At 49.0% G+C, this 20,852-nt stretch overlaps 7 protein-coding genes across 7 annotated transcripts; 2 read left to right on the forward strand and 5 right to left on the reverse strand.

Annotated features, from left to right (window-relative positions):
* Positions 1-11: 11 nt before the first annotated feature.
* CONPUDRAFT_130011 (cysteine proteinase) lies at positions 12-1,631 on the reverse strand. Its single transcript, XM_007774874.1, has 9 exons — positions 1,501-1,631; positions 1,284-1,412; positions 1,188-1,231; positions 983-1,139; positions 900-923; positions 596-844; positions 394-537; positions 201-342; positions 12-137 (listed from the first exon to the last, which is right to left on the reverse strand). The coding sequence occupies exons 1-9, from the start codon at positions 1,538-1,540 to the stop codon at positions 98-100; spliced, it is 969 nt and encodes a 322-aa protein (XP_007773064.1). The 5' UTR covers positions 1,541-1,631; the 3' UTR covers positions 12-97.
* A 472-nt stretch (positions 1,632-2,103) lies between these two features.
* On the reverse strand, positions 2,104-5,786 carry CONPUDRAFT_63659 (uncharacterized protein; the record flags this gene model as incomplete). Its single annotated transcript, XM_007774702.1, has 19 exons — positions 2,104-2,188; positions 2,246-2,376; positions 2,441-2,574; positions 2,626-2,665; positions 2,718-2,846; positions 2,896-2,998; positions 3,049-3,220; positions 3,339-3,455; positions 3,503-3,547; positions 3,600-3,711; positions 3,773-3,883; positions 4,148-4,291; positions 4,343-4,367; positions 4,423-4,475; positions 4,541-4,863; positions 4,915-5,005; positions 5,055-5,222; positions 5,378-5,578; positions 5,631-5,786. The coding sequence occupies 19 exons, from the start codon at positions 5,784-5,786 to the stop codon at positions 2,104-2,106; spliced, it is 2,340 nt and encodes a 779-aa protein (XP_007772892.1).
* Positions 5,787-7,557: 1,771 nt separating this feature from the next.
* Positions 7,558-7,866, reverse strand: CONPUDRAFT_16609 (high mobility group box; the record flags this gene model as incomplete). The annotated part of the gene is made up of 3 exons (XM_007774651.1): positions 7,558-7,614; positions 7,665-7,723; positions 7,782-7,866. Coding segments are annotated over 3 exons (201 nt in total), but the record flags the coding sequence as incomplete, so codon positions are not given.
* An 860-nt stretch (positions 7,867-8,726) lies between these two features.
* CONPUDRAFT_139423 (uncharacterized protein) lies at positions 8,727-9,956 on the reverse strand. Its single transcript, XM_007774875.1, has 4 exons — positions 9,494-9,956; positions 9,273-9,441; positions 8,873-9,192; positions 8,727-8,820 (listed from the first exon to the last, which is right to left on the reverse strand). Exons 1-3 carry the CDS (start codon positions 9,935-9,937, stop codon positions 8,948-8,950), a joined length of 858 nt encoding a protein of 285 aa, XP_007773065.1. The 5' UTR covers positions 9,938-9,956; the 3' UTR covers positions 8,727-8,820; positions 8,873-8,947.
* Positions 9,957-10,357: 401 nt separating this feature from the next.
* On the forward strand, positions 10,358-14,389 carry CONPUDRAFT_84643 (leucine-tRNA ligase). The gene is made up of 11 exons (XM_007774876.1): positions 10,358-10,509; positions 10,569-10,871; positions 10,923-11,189; positions 11,240-11,580; positions 11,632-11,887; positions 11,940-12,409; positions 12,467-12,666; positions 12,715-13,196; positions 13,251-13,366; positions 13,413-13,980; positions 14,034-14,389. The coding sequence occupies exons 1-11, from the start codon at positions 10,483-10,485 to the stop codon at positions 14,262-14,264; spliced, it is 3,261 nt and encodes a 1,086-aa protein (XP_007773066.1). The 5' UTR covers positions 10,358-10,482; the 3' UTR covers positions 14,265-14,389.
* A 271-nt stretch (positions 14,390-14,660) lies between these two features.
* On the reverse strand, positions 14,661-17,980 carry CONPUDRAFT_110321 (ATP-dependent DNA helicase). Its single transcript, XM_007774877.1, has 12 exons — positions 17,885-17,980; positions 17,706-17,833; positions 16,879-17,656; positions 16,412-16,825; positions 16,327-16,360; positions 16,235-16,277; positions 16,127-16,185; positions 15,561-16,072; positions 15,106-15,498; positions 14,975-15,056; positions 14,813-14,927; positions 14,661-14,758 (listed from the first exon to the last, which is right to left on the reverse strand). The coding sequence occupies exons 1-12, from the start codon at positions 17,942-17,944 to the stop codon at positions 14,680-14,682; spliced, it is 2,697 nt and encodes an 898-aa protein (XP_007773067.1). The 5' UTR covers positions 17,945-17,980; the 3' UTR covers positions 14,661-14,679.
* A 1,063-nt stretch (positions 17,981-19,043) lies between these two features.
* CONPUDRAFT_110324 (SET domain-containing protein) lies at positions 19,044-20,766 on the forward strand. The gene is made up of 4 exons (XM_007774878.1): positions 19,044-19,374; positions 19,427-19,666; positions 19,734-20,410; positions 20,475-20,766. The coding sequence occupies exons 1-4, from the start codon at positions 19,121-19,123 to the stop codon at positions 20,594-20,596; spliced, it is 1,293 nt and encodes a 430-aa protein (XP_007773068.1). The 5' UTR covers positions 19,044-19,120; the 3' UTR covers positions 20,597-20,766.
* The last annotated feature ends 86 nt before the right edge of the window (positions 20,767-20,852 follow it).

Below are 20,852 nucleotides of genomic sequence, written 5' to 3' on the forward strand. Positions count from 1 at the left end.
TCTGTAGAAGCCGCCGTTGATCTCATATAATACATGTCGTTTTGGTATCTTACACACTCAACTTGCGTCGTGTTTCCAGCTTCGAGGGTCCTGCCATTTACATGACCTTGCGTGACAGAATATCATAATGACCAGGCCTTGAGGAAACAAATAGAAAGGCGTGTTAATAATCCTTCATCCGAAGCGATCGATCTACTCACCTATATAGTAGAAGCAACGGTTCTTTGCTGTTTTTGTTGCCGACGTCGATAAAGTCAACTTCGTTTGCCTTGTGACCATCCAGATAAGCAATCTGAACGCGAATCTGCATAGCATCGGCGAGGGCGCTGACTTGGATATGATCTACAAACTTTTAAGCCGTGCCATTGTGAACGATGAGAGCATGCTACCGACCAGCCTCTTTGCCCAAAGGCTCTACATGATTGTTGCAAAATTGTGTAGGTTCCATATCAATAATGAATGCAGCATATTCGTCGGGGTTCAAGCGAATCTGCGCCGATGTCAATAGACGGAGGAATGCCACAATCTCATTCGAGTCTATTAACCAAGCAGTTAGATCTCATTATCGGACGCCCCATTGAACCGGACGACATACTATTTGCATCTTGAAAGATCCGTAAAAGGCTGTCGGAGGTGAGGAGACCGTATTCCTCGGTGGCCGATACAACACTCTGAATGACGGCCTCAAAAGCTTCGTAGAACATGTCGTACGCGATAGGCTCGAACCCGGCCTGACTCAGCATAGGTTTGCATGATTGTAGCTGGGACAGAGCGGTTGCAACGACGATCTCACGCTCTGCCTGAGGAGCGTCCAGCATATTAAGAACGAATGCGTAGGCCAGAGCTGTTAGCTACACCACGTCAGAGCTGCCGATATGAAAGAAATGAGACGACTTCACATCTATAGAAGCAATCGCCGTCACCTGTTGGAGAGCATCTTTCTTAGCAACGCATCGTCGGGGTCAGGGCGAAACTTCGGAACCTCGAGCACGCCAAATATGCCTGTATCCTTTGTTCATGAGGTAGTCAATTTGGCTAACAAACGTTCTTGATCCGTTCTCGTATTCGGCGCGAAGGACCTCCATAGGAGTGAGCTGATCGATCAGAGGTCGAGTGGAGACGCTCTCCGCCATTAGGTTCTAGGCTGCATGAAGGTGATGTCTCAAGGGCCGTCATAGCAAGCTCACCTGGTTCATTTCGTAGAGCTGATTGGAGGGGAGATCCCGAATGTCTTCATTTTGTCAGTTGTCAAGAACGCGAAACGATGACGTTCTAAGACTTACCCATGTCTTCAGGCAAAATCGGGTGGCCACCCATGAAATCAGTCGGAGGTCCGGATACACCTGGATGATTCTGGCTTGGTAGTTGGGCTTGAGGCTCGTCATTAGGGAGGCCTGTGCTCTTTAGACGCGCTATAAACGAGATAGATACGGTAGTTAGACAATGAGCCAATGCCTGATTAGCACAAAACCCGCTACTGTAAAGCTAATAACAACTTACGTGCTTCAGGGGGAGGCCCGGATGTTGGCGGACGGTTCATCAATAAAGCAGCTTTCTGGAGGGAAAGTAAGAACGAAACGAAAGAGTCCGTATGTTGCGATTGGGAAGGGAAAGGCCGCGATCGAACAAGCTTCGGTAAGCACCCATGCACATGGGTCGGCAGACCAACACATTACGATCTCGACTGTATATACTTGTTTACGGAACCATTTCGTTAACTCAACGCTTTTCGGTTAGGGTAAGTATGGGTAAGTCACCATGCGCGGATGTTCGAAACCGTCAGACTGATTAGGTTGAAGAAGAGTATTAAAGTGATCTGATAAAGTAGGACTACGACAGGTTGATTAAAATACGAAAACCGATGTTGAAGTATATGCATGACAGTAGAGAACGGATGTTTTACAATAGCCCACGAAAACCAGTTGAATCGGTACAGTCCTCGCATTAAAGACAGTGTAGAGTCTATTGATATGAGCTTCATGTCTAAGAAGAGCTTTGAGCATGTTGGTCTAGTTTTCCGAGAAGCTCAGCTTGTTCTTCGTCTGACATTCGACCGCTAGTGATTTGGACTAAGTGACATGAATGAAAGGAGCGATGGGCAACTCACAAGGTCTGTGCAAACGTTGGTAGATCAACAGGATGACTGATCATTCCAAGTTCCACAAGGGCCTTCTGTCTCGAAGCGAGTCTGGCGAAGAGTAATAATCAACGTCAAATGCTTGAGACATTAAATTGACAGACTCACTTGGAATTGGGACTTAATGTCGGTTTGTGATGTCGTCTCCTGGGGGGCCACACTGGTTCGGGAGTCTTGTCTCTTCTAGTCGTAGAGGACGAAGCGTTGGGCCGTCTGATCGATTTCGCCCTTGCATTTTTCTGGAGTTTGTACTCCTAGTAGGCGTCATCAACTACTTGCAAACTTTGTCATGATTATATTAACCTTGAGAGCATTGCGAGAACGCTCCTCCTCGATGCGACTTGGTATCAGCACCTCGTCATTGTGATGACTGTATTTCACCCCGATGGCGGCGAGGGTGTCCTGAACATCGCCCTGGCTTTGTATTTCAGGGATCTCTGCGGGATTGCAGTGAGCGTCAACGATAGCAAGGGTTTATAAAAGAGTACCGTCGTCAAACAGTAGAGCACTGAGCCCTTTGAGATCTGTCTGTACCATAATGTTTGAATTTTTACCACAAGGCAAATGAGAATTAACATACGTCCTCCTTGTTGGCCTTGCTGTCGGCGTCGTGAACCCATTTGTCCACCTTTTGGCTTGAAGATCTCTTCGGCTTGCCTCTAAGATGCGCAAGAGCCCAGTCGAGTTCAAGAAGATTTGCTCTTTCAATCTGTATTATGTTAAGTTCGTGCCATTTGGGTAAAGCAGAGTAGACTTACAGCCATTTTTGTTGCTAAAGTGTCTTCATGTAGCCTAAATATGTTTTTGATACCGAACAACTCTCCCTGTCGCGAGGCATCACCTTGGATACCTTGGAAGTATCTTTTTGGTCTTAGGAAGGTATCACCAGCAAAGTCATAGGATAATGTCACCTTGTCTGTACGCTTGCTGTGTATCCTATAGCCATCTGCTGCTGCTTGTAAAGTTGACGAGCATATATAAGCTCCTCAATTGAGCCAGCTCCAAGTAGACGATAGACCGATACATCGCGAGTTTGACCGAATCTGTACGCTCGGTCCATTGCTTGCAGATCATGGGCAGGATCTTAAATGAAACAATGAGTCTCATCAACGAATACTTTGTTGACTATATCATCTCACTCCAGTTTGGATCTGAAGCAGGCATCAATGGTTGAGTCCGTAAGAGGGACCTTATAACACACCAAATATTACAACTTTATTTGCCCCAGTGAGGTTCAGCCCAGTTCCACCAGCCAATGTGGAAATTAAGAAAATGTATATGTCTGGATCCTGATTGAACTTGTCGATCATGGGCATTCCTGTACGGACCATGTATTAGATTCATTTGAAGGGACAGCAGACTTACTGTCCGGCTGTTTAGTCGAGCCATCCAGCTTGCAAAATCCAAAATCTAAACAAATTTAATGTATTAATATCCGATCGTCTCAAGGGCTGTCACGTACTATTTGCACGAAGGTGAAATTCAAGCATATCAAGTAACTTGACAGATTTGGTGAAGATTAGCACTTTGTTCGAAGGTTCTTCGTGCCAATCTTTGAGCAGAACATCCAACACCTGACGAGCTTGTAGATAAGCTTGACAGTCTTATAGATATAGAGCTCCGAAAGCTACTGACCAGCCACTTCCCGCATAATTGAGGCTGAAGCATCGCAGTACCAAACTTGGGCGGTGTTTCATCCGGAAACGCAATCTGAACGAGTTCACGGTTTCTCTTGGTCTGATAAGCCTTGGGTCAGTAACACCATCAACAAAACTCAAGGTACGAGCCTGTTCAGACGAGTCATTGGGTGCTATAGTCTGAGTGAGTCCGTGAACATTCAACCACCAGAATTATAGCAACTAGCCTGGTAGAATCAATGCCAAGTGGTTGGATATCTTGATCAGGATTGACATGTACTTCAGAACAACACCTTTGTCAATCGGGTAACAACAGTCCTTTTGTCTATCAAGCGTTATCAGTCACTTAGAGCAGTACATTTCAAGCCCCGACATACTTTTTCTTGGAACCACAGGTGCAATAGCTGTCCTTGTTAAAGAGCCTCTGGATATCATCTGAAGCCAGCATTCTTTTATAGACAGTGATTTGGATTGGTGTTAGAGGGCAGAAGACAACTTCGTCTGTCTTCGTCGGAAGCTAGCATATATCTGTCATGTAAAATCAAACTAGATAACGGCGTGGACTTACCTGACTCTTAATTATGTCCTTTGTTCTGCAAAGTGCGATTTGTCATTCCGAGTCAGAAAGAAAGGAAAAACTAGAAGAACCTTCTCTTAAAGAAACGAGGCAACAATTTGTCTCTCAGTACTGTCGCGACAACCTAAACAACGTACTCGGTAAGGGTCATTAATGATCAGTACTAACGAGTTAAAGGATGTTACCGACCAGCGCTTTTGTCCTCTCCTCTTCTGATGCCTTCGACGACTGTCCGATCGTAAGGGGCTGAACTACATAACCCTTCCATTGCCTAAGCGTGCCCAATTGACCAGGATTCGTCCAGTCCAGGATGGTCCATAATTCATTGTATGAATTTTGTATAGCGGTTCCAGTAAGACCGAAGCGGCATTTGCATAGGAATTGGTTGAAAGCTTCGGTGCCTTTGGAACTTGGATTTTTGAACCGATGCACCTCGTCGACAATGATTGTGGACCAAGCGAGCTCCTCAAGTTTGTCGATGTTTCGACGAGCCATGTCAAAGGAAGTGATCACTTTGCGCGATCTTCAGTATAAAGTGTGCATGTCGAAAGTGATCTACTGACCTACATCAAGTCGGCCCTTTTTGAATTCACTAAGGACTTCTTCCCTTTCCGTCGGCTGTCCGCCATACACACCAACTTCAAAGTACCCCCACTTAAGAGGCTCAGCGAGAAATTCTGCTGAGGAAGGTTTGATAACCTACAGTGTGTATCTCCCGCTCCCAGTTAGGCACAACGGACGAAGGGGCAACGATTAAACAAGTAGGCCATGTCTCGTTTGCCAGTGGCAGTGTTCCGTGTTTTGTCCAATCAGGTTTATCCTGTAGCTTTGAAACGTGATTCCGCCGTCGATCTATGTCTCGTTTGTCTCCCTGTTTTCGCATGATGGCAGACAAAAATGATATGACTTGTATTGTTTTACCTAGAGGACGCGAGTCAGATTCAGGCACACTATGTGTCCTTGGTTGCTTACCCTATGCTTAGGGGTGAGCAAACGATGAGCAAGCATTCGATACCCAGCACTCACCAAGCCCATGTCATCTCCAAGAAGACCGCCTCTACCTTCTTTATACCGTTCCCAGAAAAAAGTGACTCCTTCTCGTTGATAGTCTCGCAAGTGGGTGTTAATGGCTGCAGGTACTGCAGTACCCTGTTGCCTGTCCAATACGTATGAACCAAGGGACCGCTGACCTAGAGGTAGGGAAAACCCAGGGCGATGGCTTAAACTCTGATACAAGATGAGGAAATCGTAGATCACTGTGTTTATCAAGGATACTTACTGGATTTGGAGGTAATTCGAACTCTGATTCGGACTCGGTTTCAGAGCTATTGCCTTTGCAATATTGAGCAGGATACCTCCCGAGATCTGCAAGTAAGGAACCAACCTGCTTGAGCGACAACTCCTGGCTCAGATTCAGACTCAGTGTCAGTGTCATCTGAGAAGTTTCACAAGGTTATTGGCAAGCATGAATGCGCCGAGGCGGGGCAGAACCACACCTTCCGCAACAGGTGGCTTCGGCCGCTTGGAGGTAGGCATGCTCATAAGCGACGTCGGTTCCTTCCTCTTTCCTAATGTGAAGGAAGCAGTCATCTCCTCTTCTGACTCTGTATAACATCAGTCGCACTTTTCGTGTAGCCTTCAAAGTTAGCACTCGCCGGTAACATAGTCATCTTCTGCTAGAGAAAGAGGTTGGTATAAAAGGATGTAGGCAAAACGAAAATTACCAGTTTCAGGGTCGAAAGATTCCGGAGGAGGCTTTGCACTTATTTGACTAGAGAGTTCAGATTGTTGCTGAGAGAAGTTGGCCATTGATTTCAGAACAATAACTGTTGCGTCTTTGTCTGTCTCAGAAGCAGAGTCATCTGCCCCGTCTATATTCTCAGACTTCTCTGCAGGATTTTCCTCTTCCTCGGAAGCGGAGTGAAGATTTAAAGTGTCGTCTACTCATGTGATTCTTTAGAGAAGACATAAACCTCCACAACCAAGGACTAGACTTACCGAAGAACTGTTTCAGAGGATTGTAATTGTGGCCGACCACGCGTTCTCGCGTTTGCCTCTCTGCAGAACTAGGTCACGGCTGCTATCGAGTATAGAAGATAACATGGCATACTGGAACGCGGGGCAGGTCCAACGCCTTTTAGCACGTCAGTCCTTCGTGTGCGCGACTGAGACTTGGTGCGCCCAGGGGACGTAGGTTCTTTTGTCTTGCGTTTACGCCTGGGCTTTGTCTCGTATACGTAAGTGCTCTCGTTAAAGTCTGAATCTGAGTCGGGTTCTGTTCGCATTCGTGTTATGCCCTATCCTTCGCGAACAAGGGCGGCGAAATACCTAGAGGGGCAGCTATGGACTCAAGTTTTCCTTGGATAGATTAATAACCTATTGACCAATGATTTCCGTGGAAGGCCTGACTTACTATGGTCATAGCCGCTTTTCTTTTGGATCGGCTCAGAGGGCATGTATGCGTCGTTCTTTTGAACTGGAAGTTAGTGAGACTCCCAACCTGCGATGTGGTTTAAGTTAGGAGCAAGATCATATTTGGCAAATGAACGCTGTTTGGGGATAATGGTCAATCATGTGATACGCGCGATCGCGTCACTGTGGCCGAGCGCTAGATCGACATGAAACGCATACTGTTACTAGTCTCGAACCAGACGCTCCTGATGACGGAGCTTTGAAGGTTTCATTGGGTGTCATCAGATGCACGCCCAGCCAGCAACGAGCCTGCAGCGCATGTACCCTAGCAGCTGGCCATGTTCTTTACCCTCAGAAGAATCGCAATCATCGGTTCAAGTACGCACTGACGTCCATTGCTTTCAAGGTACAATGTGGTAAGCGGTACACATTATCTACAACTTTTGCGAGAAGACGACTGCGGGTAATATGCATACGGATGAGGTGGGGAGCGACAAGAGAGGAAGCTAGCGAGAAAAATGACAGACGCGTGAATGGGTCAACAGTTGAAGATCGTACTATTCAGAGGCAGCAAATACTAAGACGAGGAAAGTCCACGCATGACTTTGGGATACGTACGGGGCCTCCATGAGACACGAGCGTGTTGCAATATAGAAGCTACGCAACGCGAGGTAATTACTCGTCGTCGTCCTCGGCGTCTTCACCACTGCCACCTGCTTTCGACTTGGCCTGGAGGTCACAGGGAGGTGAGCGACGAGATGGCCAAGGCGCATATAATTACTTACAGCAGCCAATGAGGCCTTTTCTTCCTCAGCGCGCACCTTGTCCTTGGCAGCCATCTCGACGTAGGGCTGACATAGATATCAGTACGAGATCTTGTGACGACGAGAATTCTACAAACTTTTTTCTCTTCCTCATCGAGCTCTTTCCACTTTGCCCCTAGGAGCTTACCGACCTCGCCTAGAAAATGGTTCATTCATATGAATATATGCAGTAGATGGGTCTGGAGAAATTTTACCGAAGCCAGCGTCGGGGTTCTCAGTCTTGATTCTTTCCCTCCAGTCCTGGCTGAAGAACATATATGCGGACAGAGGACGCTTGGGCCCGCTCCTGGCCTTAGACTTGGGCTCCTTGTGATCCTTCTCGGCGGCTTTGCGCTATGCAAACAAGTGACATCAGTAACTTGCCCTTATGCATGCTACGTGGAGCTTAAGAGGTGGCATAGGCTGCATACATCCGCAACTGGGGTGTATAGGAGACAAGCATGCAACCAGGGGTGTTGATGCACTGTCCACGGGCGGAGGCGGTAATTAAACAAGGCTTACCTTGGTTTTCGTGGTTTCCTTGGGCATCTGAAACGTGGAGTAGCGTTAGTGGACCGTTGGACACGTCGGAGACACGAGAGGACACGGGGAAACACGCTGAGCACGGGGAGACGCGAGCGCGGCGCGACGCGCCTAGCCAAACAAACATAGGTTGGCCGATGCGCTCTGAACGCTGGCGACGACGCCGCTCACGACGACGACGAGGGCATGAACGTCAAGGACGACGCAGGTGGACCCACGAAAGTGTTTGTGCAGTAAAAAAAAATAGAGCGAGCACTCACCTTTGATGATAGCGAGAGTGAGGAGGGGGGATGGACTTATGCGGGGAGAGCAAGCACGGTACAGCTATAGGCAGAGCTGGCTGGGGGCGTTTGGCGGGTGGGAGCCCAGTATAAGGGGGCACTGGCCACCAGCCAACCGTGCGAAAAGTCCTATATATTCGCACGCACCAACCAGTCAACAAAGGCATTACTACTTCCGGCGGTCACCGGTCAAGCTCGGCCAAGGCCGGTCACCAACCGCCCCACTCATGGTTGCTCCCGCATTTGAGCAAGGCAGTGCGTGCAGTGCGAGTGGAGCACTTCTTTTGAATAATTGAAGGGGCACGTCGCAGAGCGAGTTCCGAAGCGGATTCGTAGGCGTGGTATATAGCATGGTGTAGTCGTATGCGTTGTCCGTATCTATGCTAGATAGTCCTTAATGCAAGAAAGCGCAATGTCACGATAGCTGAAGCTTGAAGAACCGTTGTCATCTCGTGCAATATATGCAAGTAGTTGACACGCACCTGAAATAACGAAATTAGGTATATTCGATAGGGTATGCTCGGTGATGAAGCGGCCCGCGTCTGAGACCGTCGAAGTCACTGCGGTTCTAACAGTGATTGAGAATCAAAATCAACATCCGGAAGACATAGTTGCCCCAGTCCCAGATCATCTAAACGTGTCATCTTGAGGAGCATTCCGAGACCCATATCCCCGTGCCCCTCGCCCGGCCCATTTAGCAGATTCCATGTTGTTTCATCCATTTCTTCCGCAACACGACCCCATGTTGTTTTGATAGCGCCGGGATAGTTGAATGATGCGAGTATAAAACACATCGGGGAACCTGAACACGATGCAGACGATGCAGACGATGCATACAGTCAAAACGAGACCCAATGAGAGATGCAGGGTGGTTCTGCTTACACAAGCCGCTTATGGTTTGCTCACGCAAGAGGTATGGGGAACGTGGCTCTGAAGGCCGGCTTGCTTGGTCTTCTCCAATAAGATCAGGTAGAATATCTCCCAAGCAGTAAAGTCTCCGACACGAGGGGCATATGCGCCCTTTGGTCCGGCTCTTATTATACCATAGTATCTGCAGCAACCATGGTTAGGGGTAACCTTGTGTACGTCCATGAGATCTATACCAAGGCGGTCTCCTCTGGAAGGACTGTGTGCAGCATTTGCAAGACTTCTTCCTGAGCGAACTCAGCGCAAAGAGGATCACTGAGGGCTGGGGGTTGGGCAAAGAAGGAAGAGAGAAAGCCGCGTGTATCGCGGACGCGTGGTCCGTTACCGGGATCATAGATATAGGGAGGAGGCGGTATGAGCCCGACGCTGTTTTGGTCATCGAAGGTATTGAGCCGCTGCTGAGAGGAGAGCGGAGATCTGAGCTCAGTAGGCGGCTTATTTGGCTTTCCTTCGTCAATGTTAGACTGCACACACTGCACCGTGGCTGGAACGGTGTTCTCGTCTTGTTCATGCGACGCCTTTGCATGAGAGTTTTGAGTTCCCAGAGGATTCTTGGAAGATAGGACCTTTTGTTTTCCTTGCTTCTTTTTCTTCTTATTCAGATTGGAGGGTCCTGGCATAGTATATGCGCCAAACGCGTATGTGGTCGTCTTGGTCGAGCCACTCCGGTTAACTCTGAGTACGAGTGACACACCTGGTAACGGTCACGCGTTATGAGACGCGTTCGTGACGCTCTGAAATCTCGGCAAAATCTCGATCGAGAATCTTAATCAGGTGTGGACTTGCAAGCATAGCGTCTCGGACGAGAGGGAAACACGTATAACAGTACATAGGTCTGTACTGTTAGATTAGCTTGACTAGTAACGAAAAAAACCTTGCAAAGGCTGCATATATTGAAATGAAGAACCTTTTGAATCTTGTTTTGAAGAGCGCGACACAAACGGGCTATTTGCAATTGTTGTGAGAACTCACGCTGTTTCTCTGACTCGATCTGAGTAGAGCACCCTGCTGTTTGTAGGCAGGCTAAAAAGAGGATTAGAGGTGATCGTAATCTATATCAAAGATTTCAGTCTTACTCCTCCGTCTTACGCCAAGAGGCGGTCCCCTCAGGCATTGTACATTATCCTCTCATCTCTTCCGTAGATACCTCTCCACGAACACAAGCATGGCCGCGACGATTGAGCTTGCCCAAGTATGTCCCCACTGTGCTCATTGTATCCTCGAAACTGATTCTGGGATCGCCGTGATCAGACAGGCAAGCGTGACTGGCTGCAGTCTCTCGAGAAGCAGTATCAGCAAAAGTGGAAGGAAGATCGCATCTTTGAGGTTGAGGCTCCCTCGCCCGAGGAGCTCAAGGGCCTCAGCCCTGCGGAGGTCAAAGAGAAGCTGCCCAAGTGGTTCGGAAACTTCGCCTTCCCTTACATGAATGGCTCCCTTCACCTTGGTCACGCGTTCACCATGTCCAAAGTCGAGTTTGCCGCTGGATACGAGCGTATGCTTGGCAAGCGTGTCTTGTACCCTCTTGGGTTCCATGCAACGGGCATGCCGATCAAGGTAAGGGGGCTCATTCTACTAAAGGTCGAACATTCTAAACATGCATTTTAGTCTGCCTCGGACAAAGTCATCCGAGAAATGGAGATGTTCGGGGAAAACTTCGAGCGCTTCGACGATGAGACCGGTGGTTTGAAGGAGGAGAAGGACGCCTCACAATCGCAACAAGTGGGTAAGGCCACCAAAGGAAAACTCGCGGCAAAGTCCACCGGGCATAAATATCAGTTCCAAATCATGGAGTCGATTGGTATCCCGCGGACCGATATCAAGAAGTTTGCCGACCCATACTACTGGCTGGAGTTCTTCCCGCCTATCTGCGTCGTGAGCTCTCATCTATCTTACCACCTAACTCCTTTGAACCTTTGGCCTAGAAAGACAATGATGCATTTGGCTCGCGGATAGACTGGCGACGCGCCTTCATCACCACTGACGCCAATCCTTACTTTGACTCTTTCGTACGATGGCAGACGAACAAACTTCATGCTCTTGGAAAAATCAAGTTTGGAGAGCGTTACACCATCTACAGTCCCAAAGACGGTCAGCCTTGCATGGACCACGACCGGTCAGAGGGAGAGGCGCTCGGTCCCCAAGAATACACTGGCATCAAGCTGGAAGTTCGCGAGTGGAGCGAGGCGGCGAAGAAGCTTGTTGAGGGAAAGCTTGGAGGTCGCAAGGTGTCTATGGTTGCTGCTACCCTGCGGCCAGAGACTATGTAAGCATACGGAAACTACGGTAACAGACTCCCGGGCTCACCGACTCGCAGGTACGGTCAGACTAACTGCTTTGTCGGAACCGCCATCAAGTATGGTGTTTTCGTCGTCAACGATCAAGAAGCGTTCCTCTGCACGTATCGCGCTGCTCGCAACATGGCTTTCCAGGGTCTCTTGTCGGGACGTGGAGAGATCCAGCAGATCCTGGAGATCGATGGAACTGACCTTGTTGGTACCAAGGTTTCTGCTCCCTTCTCAGTAAACCCCGAGGTATATGTCCTGCCCATGGACAACGTTCTCCCTACAAAGGCGCGTTCTTCAAGATCTTGGGATTCGTTTATTCCGCTGACTATCAATATAGGGTACTGGTGTCGTTACCTCCGTCCCTTCCGACTCTCCAGATGACTACCAGACCCTGATGGATCTGCGCAAGAAGGCAGAGTTCTACAAGATTGACCCCAAATGGGCTGCTTTCGAGCCAGTCGCCGTACTCTCCACGCCAACCTATGGCGAGATGACCGCTCCCGCTCTGGTCCAGAAGTTGAAGATCCAGTCGCAGAAAGACACGAAGCAACTCGCGGAGGCAAAGGAAATATCGTACAAGGAAGGCTTCTACTCGGGCACGATGGTTATCGGAGAGTTCAAGGGACTGTCGGTGCAGGACGCTAAGCAGAAGGTCAGGGACAGCATGATTGCTAAAGGTGCTGCGTTTGCCTACGCCGAGCCCGAGGGCTTGGTCATCTCTCGCAGTACAGACGAGTGTGTCGTCGCGCTGATGGACCAGTGGTACCTTGATTATGGTGAAGCCTCGTGGCGGGCGGAGACTGAGAAGTGCGTGAACGACTTCTTCTTGGAGAATCTAACTTGAACGCCCCGGAATGTGCACAGGTTGGTGGCCAAGATGGAGATGTATACTACAGAAACGCGTAATGCCTTTGAGGCAACCCTTGCCTGGCTGAACCAGTGGGCATGTGCTCGCACTTACGGCCTCGGCTCTAAGCTGCCCTGGGATCCTCAGTTCCTCGTGGAGAGTCTGAGTGACTCAACCGTTTACCAGGCCTACTACCCCTTCGCTCATCTGTTGCACAGTACGTGGTTTGTCTTCGCCTCTTTGGACTCGACTAACGGCGCTTTAGAGGATTACTTCGGCCGCGAAATCGGACCCTTGGGTATCACGCCTGACCAGTTGACGGACGAGGTTTGGGAGTATATCTTCCGCGACGGACCTTGGCCCGATCCCGCGCCGCTGCCAAAGGAGAAGGTGGACAAGATGAAGCACGAATACAACTACTTCTACCCCTTCGACCTCCGTTCGTCCGGAAAGGATTTGGTGCCGAACCATCTTACCTTCTGCTTGTACAATCACGTCGCACTGTTCCCTGAGGAGAAATGGCCACTGAGCATGCGTACAAACGGACATCTGATGCTCAACGGCAAGAAAATGTCGAAGAGCACGGGTAATTCGCTGACCCTCAAGGAGAGCGTGGAGAAGTTCGGTGCGGACGCGACGCGTTTGGCGTTGGCAGATGCTGGTGACAGTGTTGAAGACGCCAACTTCGATGAGAAGACTGCAAACGCTCAGATTCTTCGGATACACACACTGCTGAGTTGGTGCGAGGTGAGTGTAGCGCTCTAACCAGACGTGCATGCACGGGGCTTATTCATCTCACAGGACATGCTCAAGCCTGAGGCCAAGCTGAGAACCGGCCCCAAGAATTCATACCATGATCGCGTTTTTGAGGAGGAAATCAACGACCTCCTCAGCACAACGAAGGGTCATTACGGACAGTCAGTCGTCCGTTCCATTTCCTAAACTATGTCTAACCCTTTGTAGCATGCATTACAAGGATGCGCTGAAGTACGGCTACTACGAGTTCCAAAGCGCCCGTGACTGGTATCGTGAAGTCACCGCTGACATTGGTATGCACGCCGACCTCGTCAAGTACTGGATCCGCACTGCCGCTCTCCTCGTCGCCCCAATCGCGCCTCATCTCGCCGAGCATATCTGGACTGGTATTCTGAAGGAAGCCAAGTCCGTGCAACTGGCTCGTTGGCCCGAGCCATCCAAGCCTGTTGACAAGACTATCGTTGAGACCGGCGCGTACATGCGCACGACGGTCAAGACGATCCGTGACGCTGAGACCAACTTGCTGAAGAAGATCCAGAAGGGAAAGAAGGGCAAGGGTGGCGAGGACGCGCCGTTCGATCCTAAGAAACCCAAGAGCGTTCATGTTTACGTCGCGACCAAGTTCCCGGAGTGGCAGGATGCGTGCGTGCAGGCGGTCAAGGACGCATATGATGAGAAGGCGAACAAAGTTGATGATGCTAAGGTCCGCGAAATCCTTGCTCAGAAGGGCCTCATCAAGGACAAGCGCGCGATGCCTTTCATTCAGCTGTTCAAGGTTTGTCCGAAAGTATCATTGAGTAACTACTCGTTACTGATCGTTTCATGCAGAAACGGATGGCTGAGTTCGGAGCACAGACCGCTTTCCGGAGAGGGCTACCGTTCTCCGAATCGGAAGTGTTGACGCAGTTCCTGCCATATTTGAAAAAGTCTTTGAACTTGGTCGGTGCAGATGTTATGTTTGTTGACGAGGCTCTGGCAAGGGAGGGTCCGGGTTACTCAAAGGCCATCATCGAGACTTCAGAACCAGGCGCTCCGGCGTTTGAATACTATAATGTCTGAGTCTACACCATTCTTTCCGCCACCATTCTTTCCGCGACGTCGCTAATTTGTTTGCTTTACATACTTACATTAGAATATATGTAGAAGAGAGTATTAATACACAGGAATTTTGTGTCAACATCGCCTTCAAATTCTTGAGCTATCTGCAGCTGGTCCAGGGTAGTCTTTCTGAACTCGAGTTTGATTTGCTCTAGCAGGCCTATTGTTGATTACATGTCTATACCATGATTATCATCTAATTATAGTGGTGGATTGGCGCGCTAATTAGTTGGTATGATTTAGTGCTGTGATGTGAAGCGGATGATGTCTCTATACTAGACGTTGCAGATAGAATAATGGGGAAGACAATATTGCAATGACAAAATGATCAAAAATCCAGATTTAAAATAATGGCCTCTGTGTATATAGATGACTACTAGGGTGCATAGTCATATTGTCGATGCAGTTGAGAACTGTGGAATGGCGTGGTGGATTTCAGGCCAGCTAAGCTATCACTAGAGACAATTAGATGGCAGCTTAATCAAGGCAGAGGCCATTTAGTGGATTACCTGCTGCCATGCGCAAATATCCTCACAAACCCCTTGCCATACCGGTCTAGCTTCACTAGAGCTTCTTCTTCATTCGGGCAAAGAGTCGACAACAATCCTTTCAGCTCATCAATAGCTGAGGACTCATAAGCGCTTTCCGAAGAACAGCCAGGAGAGACTCACATTTTGGACGAACTGCGGCCATGCTGTCGAGAATGAAGTCCTCGAAAATTTCTTCGCAATTGACCCCTTTTTGGACAGCAAACTACGAAACTTAAGCGCAGCTGCGCAACATACACTATAGACGGACACACCTTTTGACGAAGCTCACGCAGTTGCACAAGCTCCTCATCTATGTCCGTGTTATCGTGCTCAGCTGGCCTCGATGCAGCAAAACTTGCATTGGACGGTACTCTTGACAATGATGTAGTGCCCATTAGCTGGGGATCTGGTGCCTCCCTAATGGGTTCAAAATCAGAAATCGGGTCACCGTCGTTGTCATCGTAAAGGTCGTCCTCGTTGAAGGAGTTGTTCGCGTCAACGGACTCCCTAGGCCGCGTACTACCACTGGCGGGTGCCTTTGCTGGCCGCTGCCGTCCGATGGATGACCCAGAGTAGCTTTGATTGGAGGAGCCAATGTCTTCATCTCTGAAAGCCAGGCAGACTTGAAGACGTCCTTTGAGACAGTCGTCGGCCTGGTCCCCCAGCTTCAAATGAAGGAGTCAAAATCTCTCGAGAATGCGTGATAAATAGCAAGGATATTAATTACCTCCACATAGTTCTGGGTCCACTGTCCTCTAGCAACTCGTTCAATGCGAAGAATGCTGGTGTTGTGGAGCATATGCTCGATAAGTCGATCGAGTATAGCTGCATCGAGGTCCTTCCCAGCACCGCACAACGAGAGCTGCTGATACCCGCCTTCCCGCACCGCTTTGATGTTTCGGCCCTTGAAAACCGCCTTGAGAGTCCCAGTAGCGATCATGGAGCCTGTAGCAGACATCTGTTTGTGGAGCTCAATCACTCTCTGCGCATAAGCAGTGAGATCCTGGGTGACAGACGCGCCATCCTTGCGACAGTTGTCACACTGCTTGTGGCAATTGGCGGGATCGAACTTCTCGCCGAAGTGTCTAAGGACCATGGTCCGACGACATTCTACCTCGTTCGAGCAATAGGTGGCTACTGCTCGAAGGGCGGCAGCTTGGCGTTCCTTTTCTTCAGCAGACTTCTCACTATCGTTCTGAACCATGCTTGACCGCGCCATGAGGTCTTTGTTAGAAAAGACTGAAGCGTCACAATAGTTAGATATTGCCAACCGACGCTGACCTCAAGACATACAAAGTACGCAGTCCGACTGAAGACCGTCACGTCCAGCTCTACCCGTCTCTTGATAATACCTATTTACATGTCAGTCATCCGCCTCGCAAAAGAGGTAAACACTCTTACCCGTCCATATCCTTAGGCAAGGAATGGTGGATGACAAACCGCACTGTGATTCTGTCAATATGGGAACTGCATGCAAGTAGATAGCAAATTACCGTCAGGCTTGTCTATGCCCATACCAAACGCGATCTAAATCAAGTTAGCATTTGATAAGGTAAAGCGGAGCGCATATCCACTCACTGTTGCGACGACAATCTTGAACTTGCCTGAGAGCCAGTCGCTTTGAATAACGGGTCGCGTAGCCGTGTCGATGCCAGCATGATAATAGTGCGCTGACAGGCCAAAGTCGTCGCGAAGTTGACTTGCGACTTCCTCACAATCATTGCGGGACCAGCAGTACACCACGCCTGAGCTGTTGGGATGTCGCGATTTAATGAATGTAGCTATTTCGTGGGTGGCTTGCTTCTTGTTATTGGGCTTGGGGCGTACTGTGTAGCTTAGGTTGGGCCGGTTGAAAGATTGCATTAGCTTGACTTCGTCCTTCAACTGGAGTTGAGTTGTGATATCCCGGATTGCCGTCTCATCTGCCGTGGCAGTAAGTGCCATGATGGGAACATTGGGCCATTTGTTACGAAGGACATTAAGCTCCTTATACTAGAATATGTTCGGTATTGCCCGTGATGTACAAAGAACGGTTTGTTACTCACCGCGTCTCGAAAATCTCGACCCCAAGATTGAATTACGTGTGCTTCATCGACAACAAAGCGTGCTAACTGCTTTGAATCATTGAGTTCGTCCAAGAGAGATAGCAAAGAGTTGCTGTTTTGCATTCTCTCGGGTGTCACGTATACCAAGCTCGGCTTTGGCGCACCCTTCCTCCTGAGTCGGCTCTCGACGTCGCGGGTGGTTTCTCCGCAAAAGGCACCTGAACTGAGTGAGACGGCGTCAATGTTCTTCGCCTTCAACGCCATCACTTGATCGGTCATCAATGCCAGGAGCGGTGTGATGACAATCGTAACTCCCTGTGTCTTTCCGGTCTTGCAAATGGCGGGGAGCTGGTAGCATAAACTCTTTCCACCTCCAGTTGGCATGAGAACGAAGACATCCCTGCCGTCTAATGTAGCCGTGATCGCCTCAAGCTGGTTCGTGCGGAAAGATGATAGCTTGAAAGTATTCTTGAGATTTGAAATAATCTCCGAATAATATGGCGAGGCTGTATGATCTTGGCGAGTGGAAGTAGATGCTGGATAGGACGCAGAGGGAGAGCTCGTGTGAGCTGTTTGAGAGCCAGAAGACGCCGACACTTTCGTTGGCGGCTCTATCTCAATATCATCAAAGAAATCATGCGAAATTTCTTGGACGAGGGGTCGAGGCGGGGTGGGATGAATATCATTACCGGTAACTTGTGAAGAAGGTTTGCTTGCATTCTTTTCTGCTTGCGCAACCGCACGTTCGATAAGTAAATTTCGTTGTTCTATCTGAGTCCTGATGACGGTTAGTCAATAGGTAAATCCTCAAGCGGTAGCTGTCGTACATCAGACTGTCTAGAAACGAGGTGTCGTAGACATCAGTAGCCCTTTCATGCTGCAGCATTTGTTTCATGACGTGGTGTCGTAAATTTGAGTTATTGACCATCATCTTGAGTAGATCAGCAACGGAGCGCTGCATGTCGGCATTAGCAGAAGAATCTATAGAGACCAACGATGTATTCGCCTTGCTAAGCTCATCTTCACCACTACCCCGGTTGGTCGCAGCTGGGTCCGGTGCATGCATTGGGCCTGATAGAACTTTCACCGGCAGCGGCGACCGACGAGATTCTTCATCCCTGTCCTTCTGTTTTCCTTTCCCTTTGGAGATATTGTTGATAAACGTGTCAATGGTATCGATATTCTCTTTCTCCTGCATTGCAAGCTGCTTAAGTCGTTTCGGTGAGTTAGCCCGACCCGAATCTGGAGACACAGAAGAATGCCGTTTTTGAGAAGAGCGACGGCTAGAAAATGATGCGTCTGGAGGGGGTTCAATAAGCTCGATGGAGGGCGCAGACTGAAGTCCTTTGCCGAAATTGGGTGTGGCAAAGGAAGGCAGCGATTGTCTGGGCACATTGCTACGAACTGTCAAGTAGAGTGAGCTCGATACTACGCAGCACATACAAGCAGCTCTCACATGCAGAGGTTGCGGGAGCACTGGTTGTAGAGGCAGCACCGGCCTGGAACTTGGAAGCGCGTGCTAGATGGACATAAGTCCGGAGAAACTTGAGATCAAGTCAGGGATCATCTTACACGCCGAGGTTGTTGGTGTAGAGTTTGTTGCAGGCTGAAATCTGCTTGCCTGGGTTAAATCATGCTCGGGTCATTACAATGTGCAGATTTGGGCATGATGTGCGTACCTTTCCGCTTAATGATGCTGATGTGTTAGGGTCCTTGGAGGGTACCAAGGTGAGGTCAATGATGTCCTCCCTCTTCCTTCGTAGCTCTTCTAAGTTGTTGGCGGGCGGCATCTTGGGGTATAGCGGGAGCCCGAGCACTTCCACACTCTTAACCAGTAAAGGTCAGATAGATTGGTGTAAGACTAGTCTGCACCTTGAAACCAGTTCACTTCTATCGATAGCAATGAAGAAATGTGCAACAGGGAGCAAATGAGTGATGATGAGTAGTGCTTGGAGGTGCTTGAAGTAGCCACAGATGCTAAATTGGGCTACATCGACGCGAAGGCTCGCGAAGCGCGGCCATGTCACATGACCCTTGACATGCATATGCGTTTAAATTTGGACCTGGCAAGCTTTCGTCTCCGCGTCAATTTCCATACGATCGGCGCCAAAACTTGCAACATCTCCATGATGACAGTCACACCTTTGGCCGAGTCCCACAGATTTGTTGCACTTAAAGAGTGGCTCTTTGAAAATGGAGGCATTTTTCACCCATCCGTTGCCCTAGTGGAGGGTATGTCATCATGATAGATATTGTAACGACCATCGAACAACCTTATGTGAGCCAATCAGGCGAATCCGGATGCTCGGCAATCGCGCAAGCAAACCTTCCACCAGACGTCAGCGTCGCAACGATCCCTGCTTCATTAGTCGTCACCCCCTCCTTGGCTCGCGGAGCTATCTACAGTCTGACCAGCTCACATTCACTGGAGTCATGGTCCGAGAGGCAGCTGATCTGTACATATATATGCCTCCACTGGCTTTACCCAGATGAAAAGTGAGCAAACGATTCGTTTGGAGTTATAATAAACTTACGACGCATGTCCAAGTCGCCCCGCATGTTTACGATATAAGCCTTACCTAGACTGCCTTCCATCGTTCGGGAAGCTCACGACGCCGATGCAATTCTCAGAAGATGAACTCAGGGCATTCGCTGGTACAAATATCCATGGGGCAGTTCTAGATCGCAGAAAACAGCTGAAACTTGAATGGGAGACCTGTCAGCCCCTGATGCAACAGCTGTCGCTCAGTGCTCGAATTAATGATGGTAATCAGAGCTATTCCCAATGGTGAGTCCCTCTTCATATTTGTTAGTCTATTCAACTATCGCTCCTCATTTCTGACACCCTTGTCTAGGGAGAATTGGTACTATTCATCGGCTACATATCTTTCTTCGAGGGCCTTCCCATCCAGTTTACTTGATCGAACGCCTTCGCTAGAGTCTTCGCCAACCAATTATCCTATTCTGCTTCCGGTGCTTGACTCTTTAAATCACCGCCGCGCCCAACCTGTCTCTTGGGTCATTGGGCGCTCATCTGAACCAGAAGTATCCACAGAGACTACCATCTCTATCGTGTCGCATGATGCTTTTAACGAAGGACAAGAAATTTACAATAACTATGGTCCAAAACCAAACTCAGAGCTCATCCTTGGCTATGGTTTCTCTCTCCCGAACAATCCTGACGATACCATTGTACTCCAACTCGGTGGCTCAGCTAAGAAACATGAAGTCGGTCGCAATGCCCGCGGGGCCGAAACTTTATGGGAAGAAATGCTTGAAGCTGTTCGCACAGAGGAAACCCCAGCTTTTCAAACTGAGCTAGACGCCGCAGATTTCTTGCAAGAAATGTTACAGATGAAATTATCGAAGGGACTGTTTCAAGACAGTGAGCCACAGCTGGCTCTACAAATCTCGAACAGTTCTATCGAGAGGGGCACTATTGGCTCGATGGCTTTGAGGTTGACGGAGTTTCGGGTATCATCCTTGGATGTTCGTCCCGCAACCAGGCAGATGCTGGAACATTACATGGAAGGTGCATCTATCCTTCATACTCAAAGCATTGAGATAACAATTAACTGATTTAATACGTCTTACAGGTCAAATAGATATTCTCATATCTCTGATGGGTTTTGCTCAACGCAAAGAGGAACTGGCACTTGCAACGGCAAAATCCCTCGGCGCTGAATTCCTGGACGGAGAAGAAGAGTGGGAAGATTAGTTAAGAGGCATCCATAACTTAAAGCTGGGTCGCCATTGTATATTGTCAAGTCTTTCCGGGGTAATAACACTCATGAGAAACATTGTGACTGTTTGACAGTTTACAACTTGAGTAATGTCTAGTACCATGCTTGTACTTTTCCCGATTGTCTACCCCGGACTGAGACTCATGCTCACCTGCTGCGATCGTGCTTCCTTAACATAGCCCACCACGTGGCAAACAGACATCTGATCTTCTGCGGATAAAGGTCGGTGGG

The sequence above is a fragment of the Coniophora puteana genome (assembly GCF_000271625.1).
Source record: "Coniophora puteana RWD-64-598 SS2 unplaced genomic scaffold CONPUscaffold_13, whole genome shotgun sequence".
NCBI lineage: Eukaryota > Fungi > Basidiomycota > Agaricomycetes > Boletales > Coniophoraceae > Coniophora > Coniophora puteana.

Bases quoted from the DNA above. Each gene is read 5' to 3' on its own strand.
- CONPUDRAFT_130011 (XM_007774874.1), bottom strand. From the start codon at position 1,540: ATGAACCGTCCGCCAACATCCGGGCCTCCCCCTGAAGCAC. The intron at 1,140-1,187 runs GTGAGCTTGCTA...CATGCAGCCTAG, and splicing joins AGCTCTACGAAATGAACCAG to AACCTAATGGCGGAGAGCGT. The intron at 538-595 runs GTATGTCGTCCG...CTTGGTTAATAG, and splicing joins GATCTTTCAAGATGCAAATA to ACTCGAATGAGATTGTGGCA.
- CONPUDRAFT_110324 (XM_007774878.1), top strand. From the start codon at position 19,121: ATGATAGATATTGTAACGACCATCGAACAACCTTATGTGAGCCAATCA. The intron at 19,375-19,426 runs GTGAGCAAACGA...CGCATGTCCAAG, and splicing joins TGGCTTTACCCAGATGAAAA to TCGCCCCGCATGTTTACGAT. The intron at 20,411-20,474 runs GTGCATCTATCC...TACGTCTTACAG, and splicing joins GCTGGAACATTACATGGAAG to GTCAAATAGATATTCTCATA.
- CONPUDRAFT_84643 (XM_007774876.1), top strand. From the start codon at position 10,483: ATGGCCGCGACGATTGAGCTTGCCCAA. The intron at 10,510-10,568 runs GTATGTCCCCAC...CGCCGTGATCAG, and splicing joins CGACGATTGAGCTTGCCCAA to ACAGGCAAGCGTGACTGGCT. The intron at 11,888-11,939 runs GCGCGTTCTTCA...CTATCAATATAG, and splicing joins ACAACGTTCTCCCTACAAAG to GGTACTGGTGTCGTTACCTC.
- CONPUDRAFT_139423 (XM_007774875.1), bottom strand. From the start codon at position 9,937: ATGCCAGGACCCTCCAATCTGAATAAGAAGAAAAAGAAGCAAGGAAAA. The intron at 9,442-9,493 runs GTATAGATCTCA...TGGTTGCTGCAG, and splicing joins TTCCAGAGGAGACCGCCTTG to ATACTATGGTATAATAAGAG. The intron at 9,193-9,272 runs GTAAGCAGAACC...CATCGTGTTCAG, and splicing joins GCAAACCATAAGCGGCTTGT to GTTCCCCGATGTGTTTTATA.
- CONPUDRAFT_110321 (XM_007774877.1), bottom strand. From the start codon at position 17,944: ATGCATGCACCGGACCCAGCTGCGACCAACCGGGGTAGTGGTGAAGAT. The intron at 17,657-17,705 runs GTACGACAGCTA...AACCGTCATCAG, and splicing joins TCGTTTCTAGACAGTCTGAT to GACTCAGATAGAACAACGAA. The intron at 14,928-14,974 runs GTGAGTCTCTCC...ATGAGTCCTCAG, and splicing joins GGCCGCAGTTCGTCCAAAAT to CTATTGATGAGCTGAAAGGA.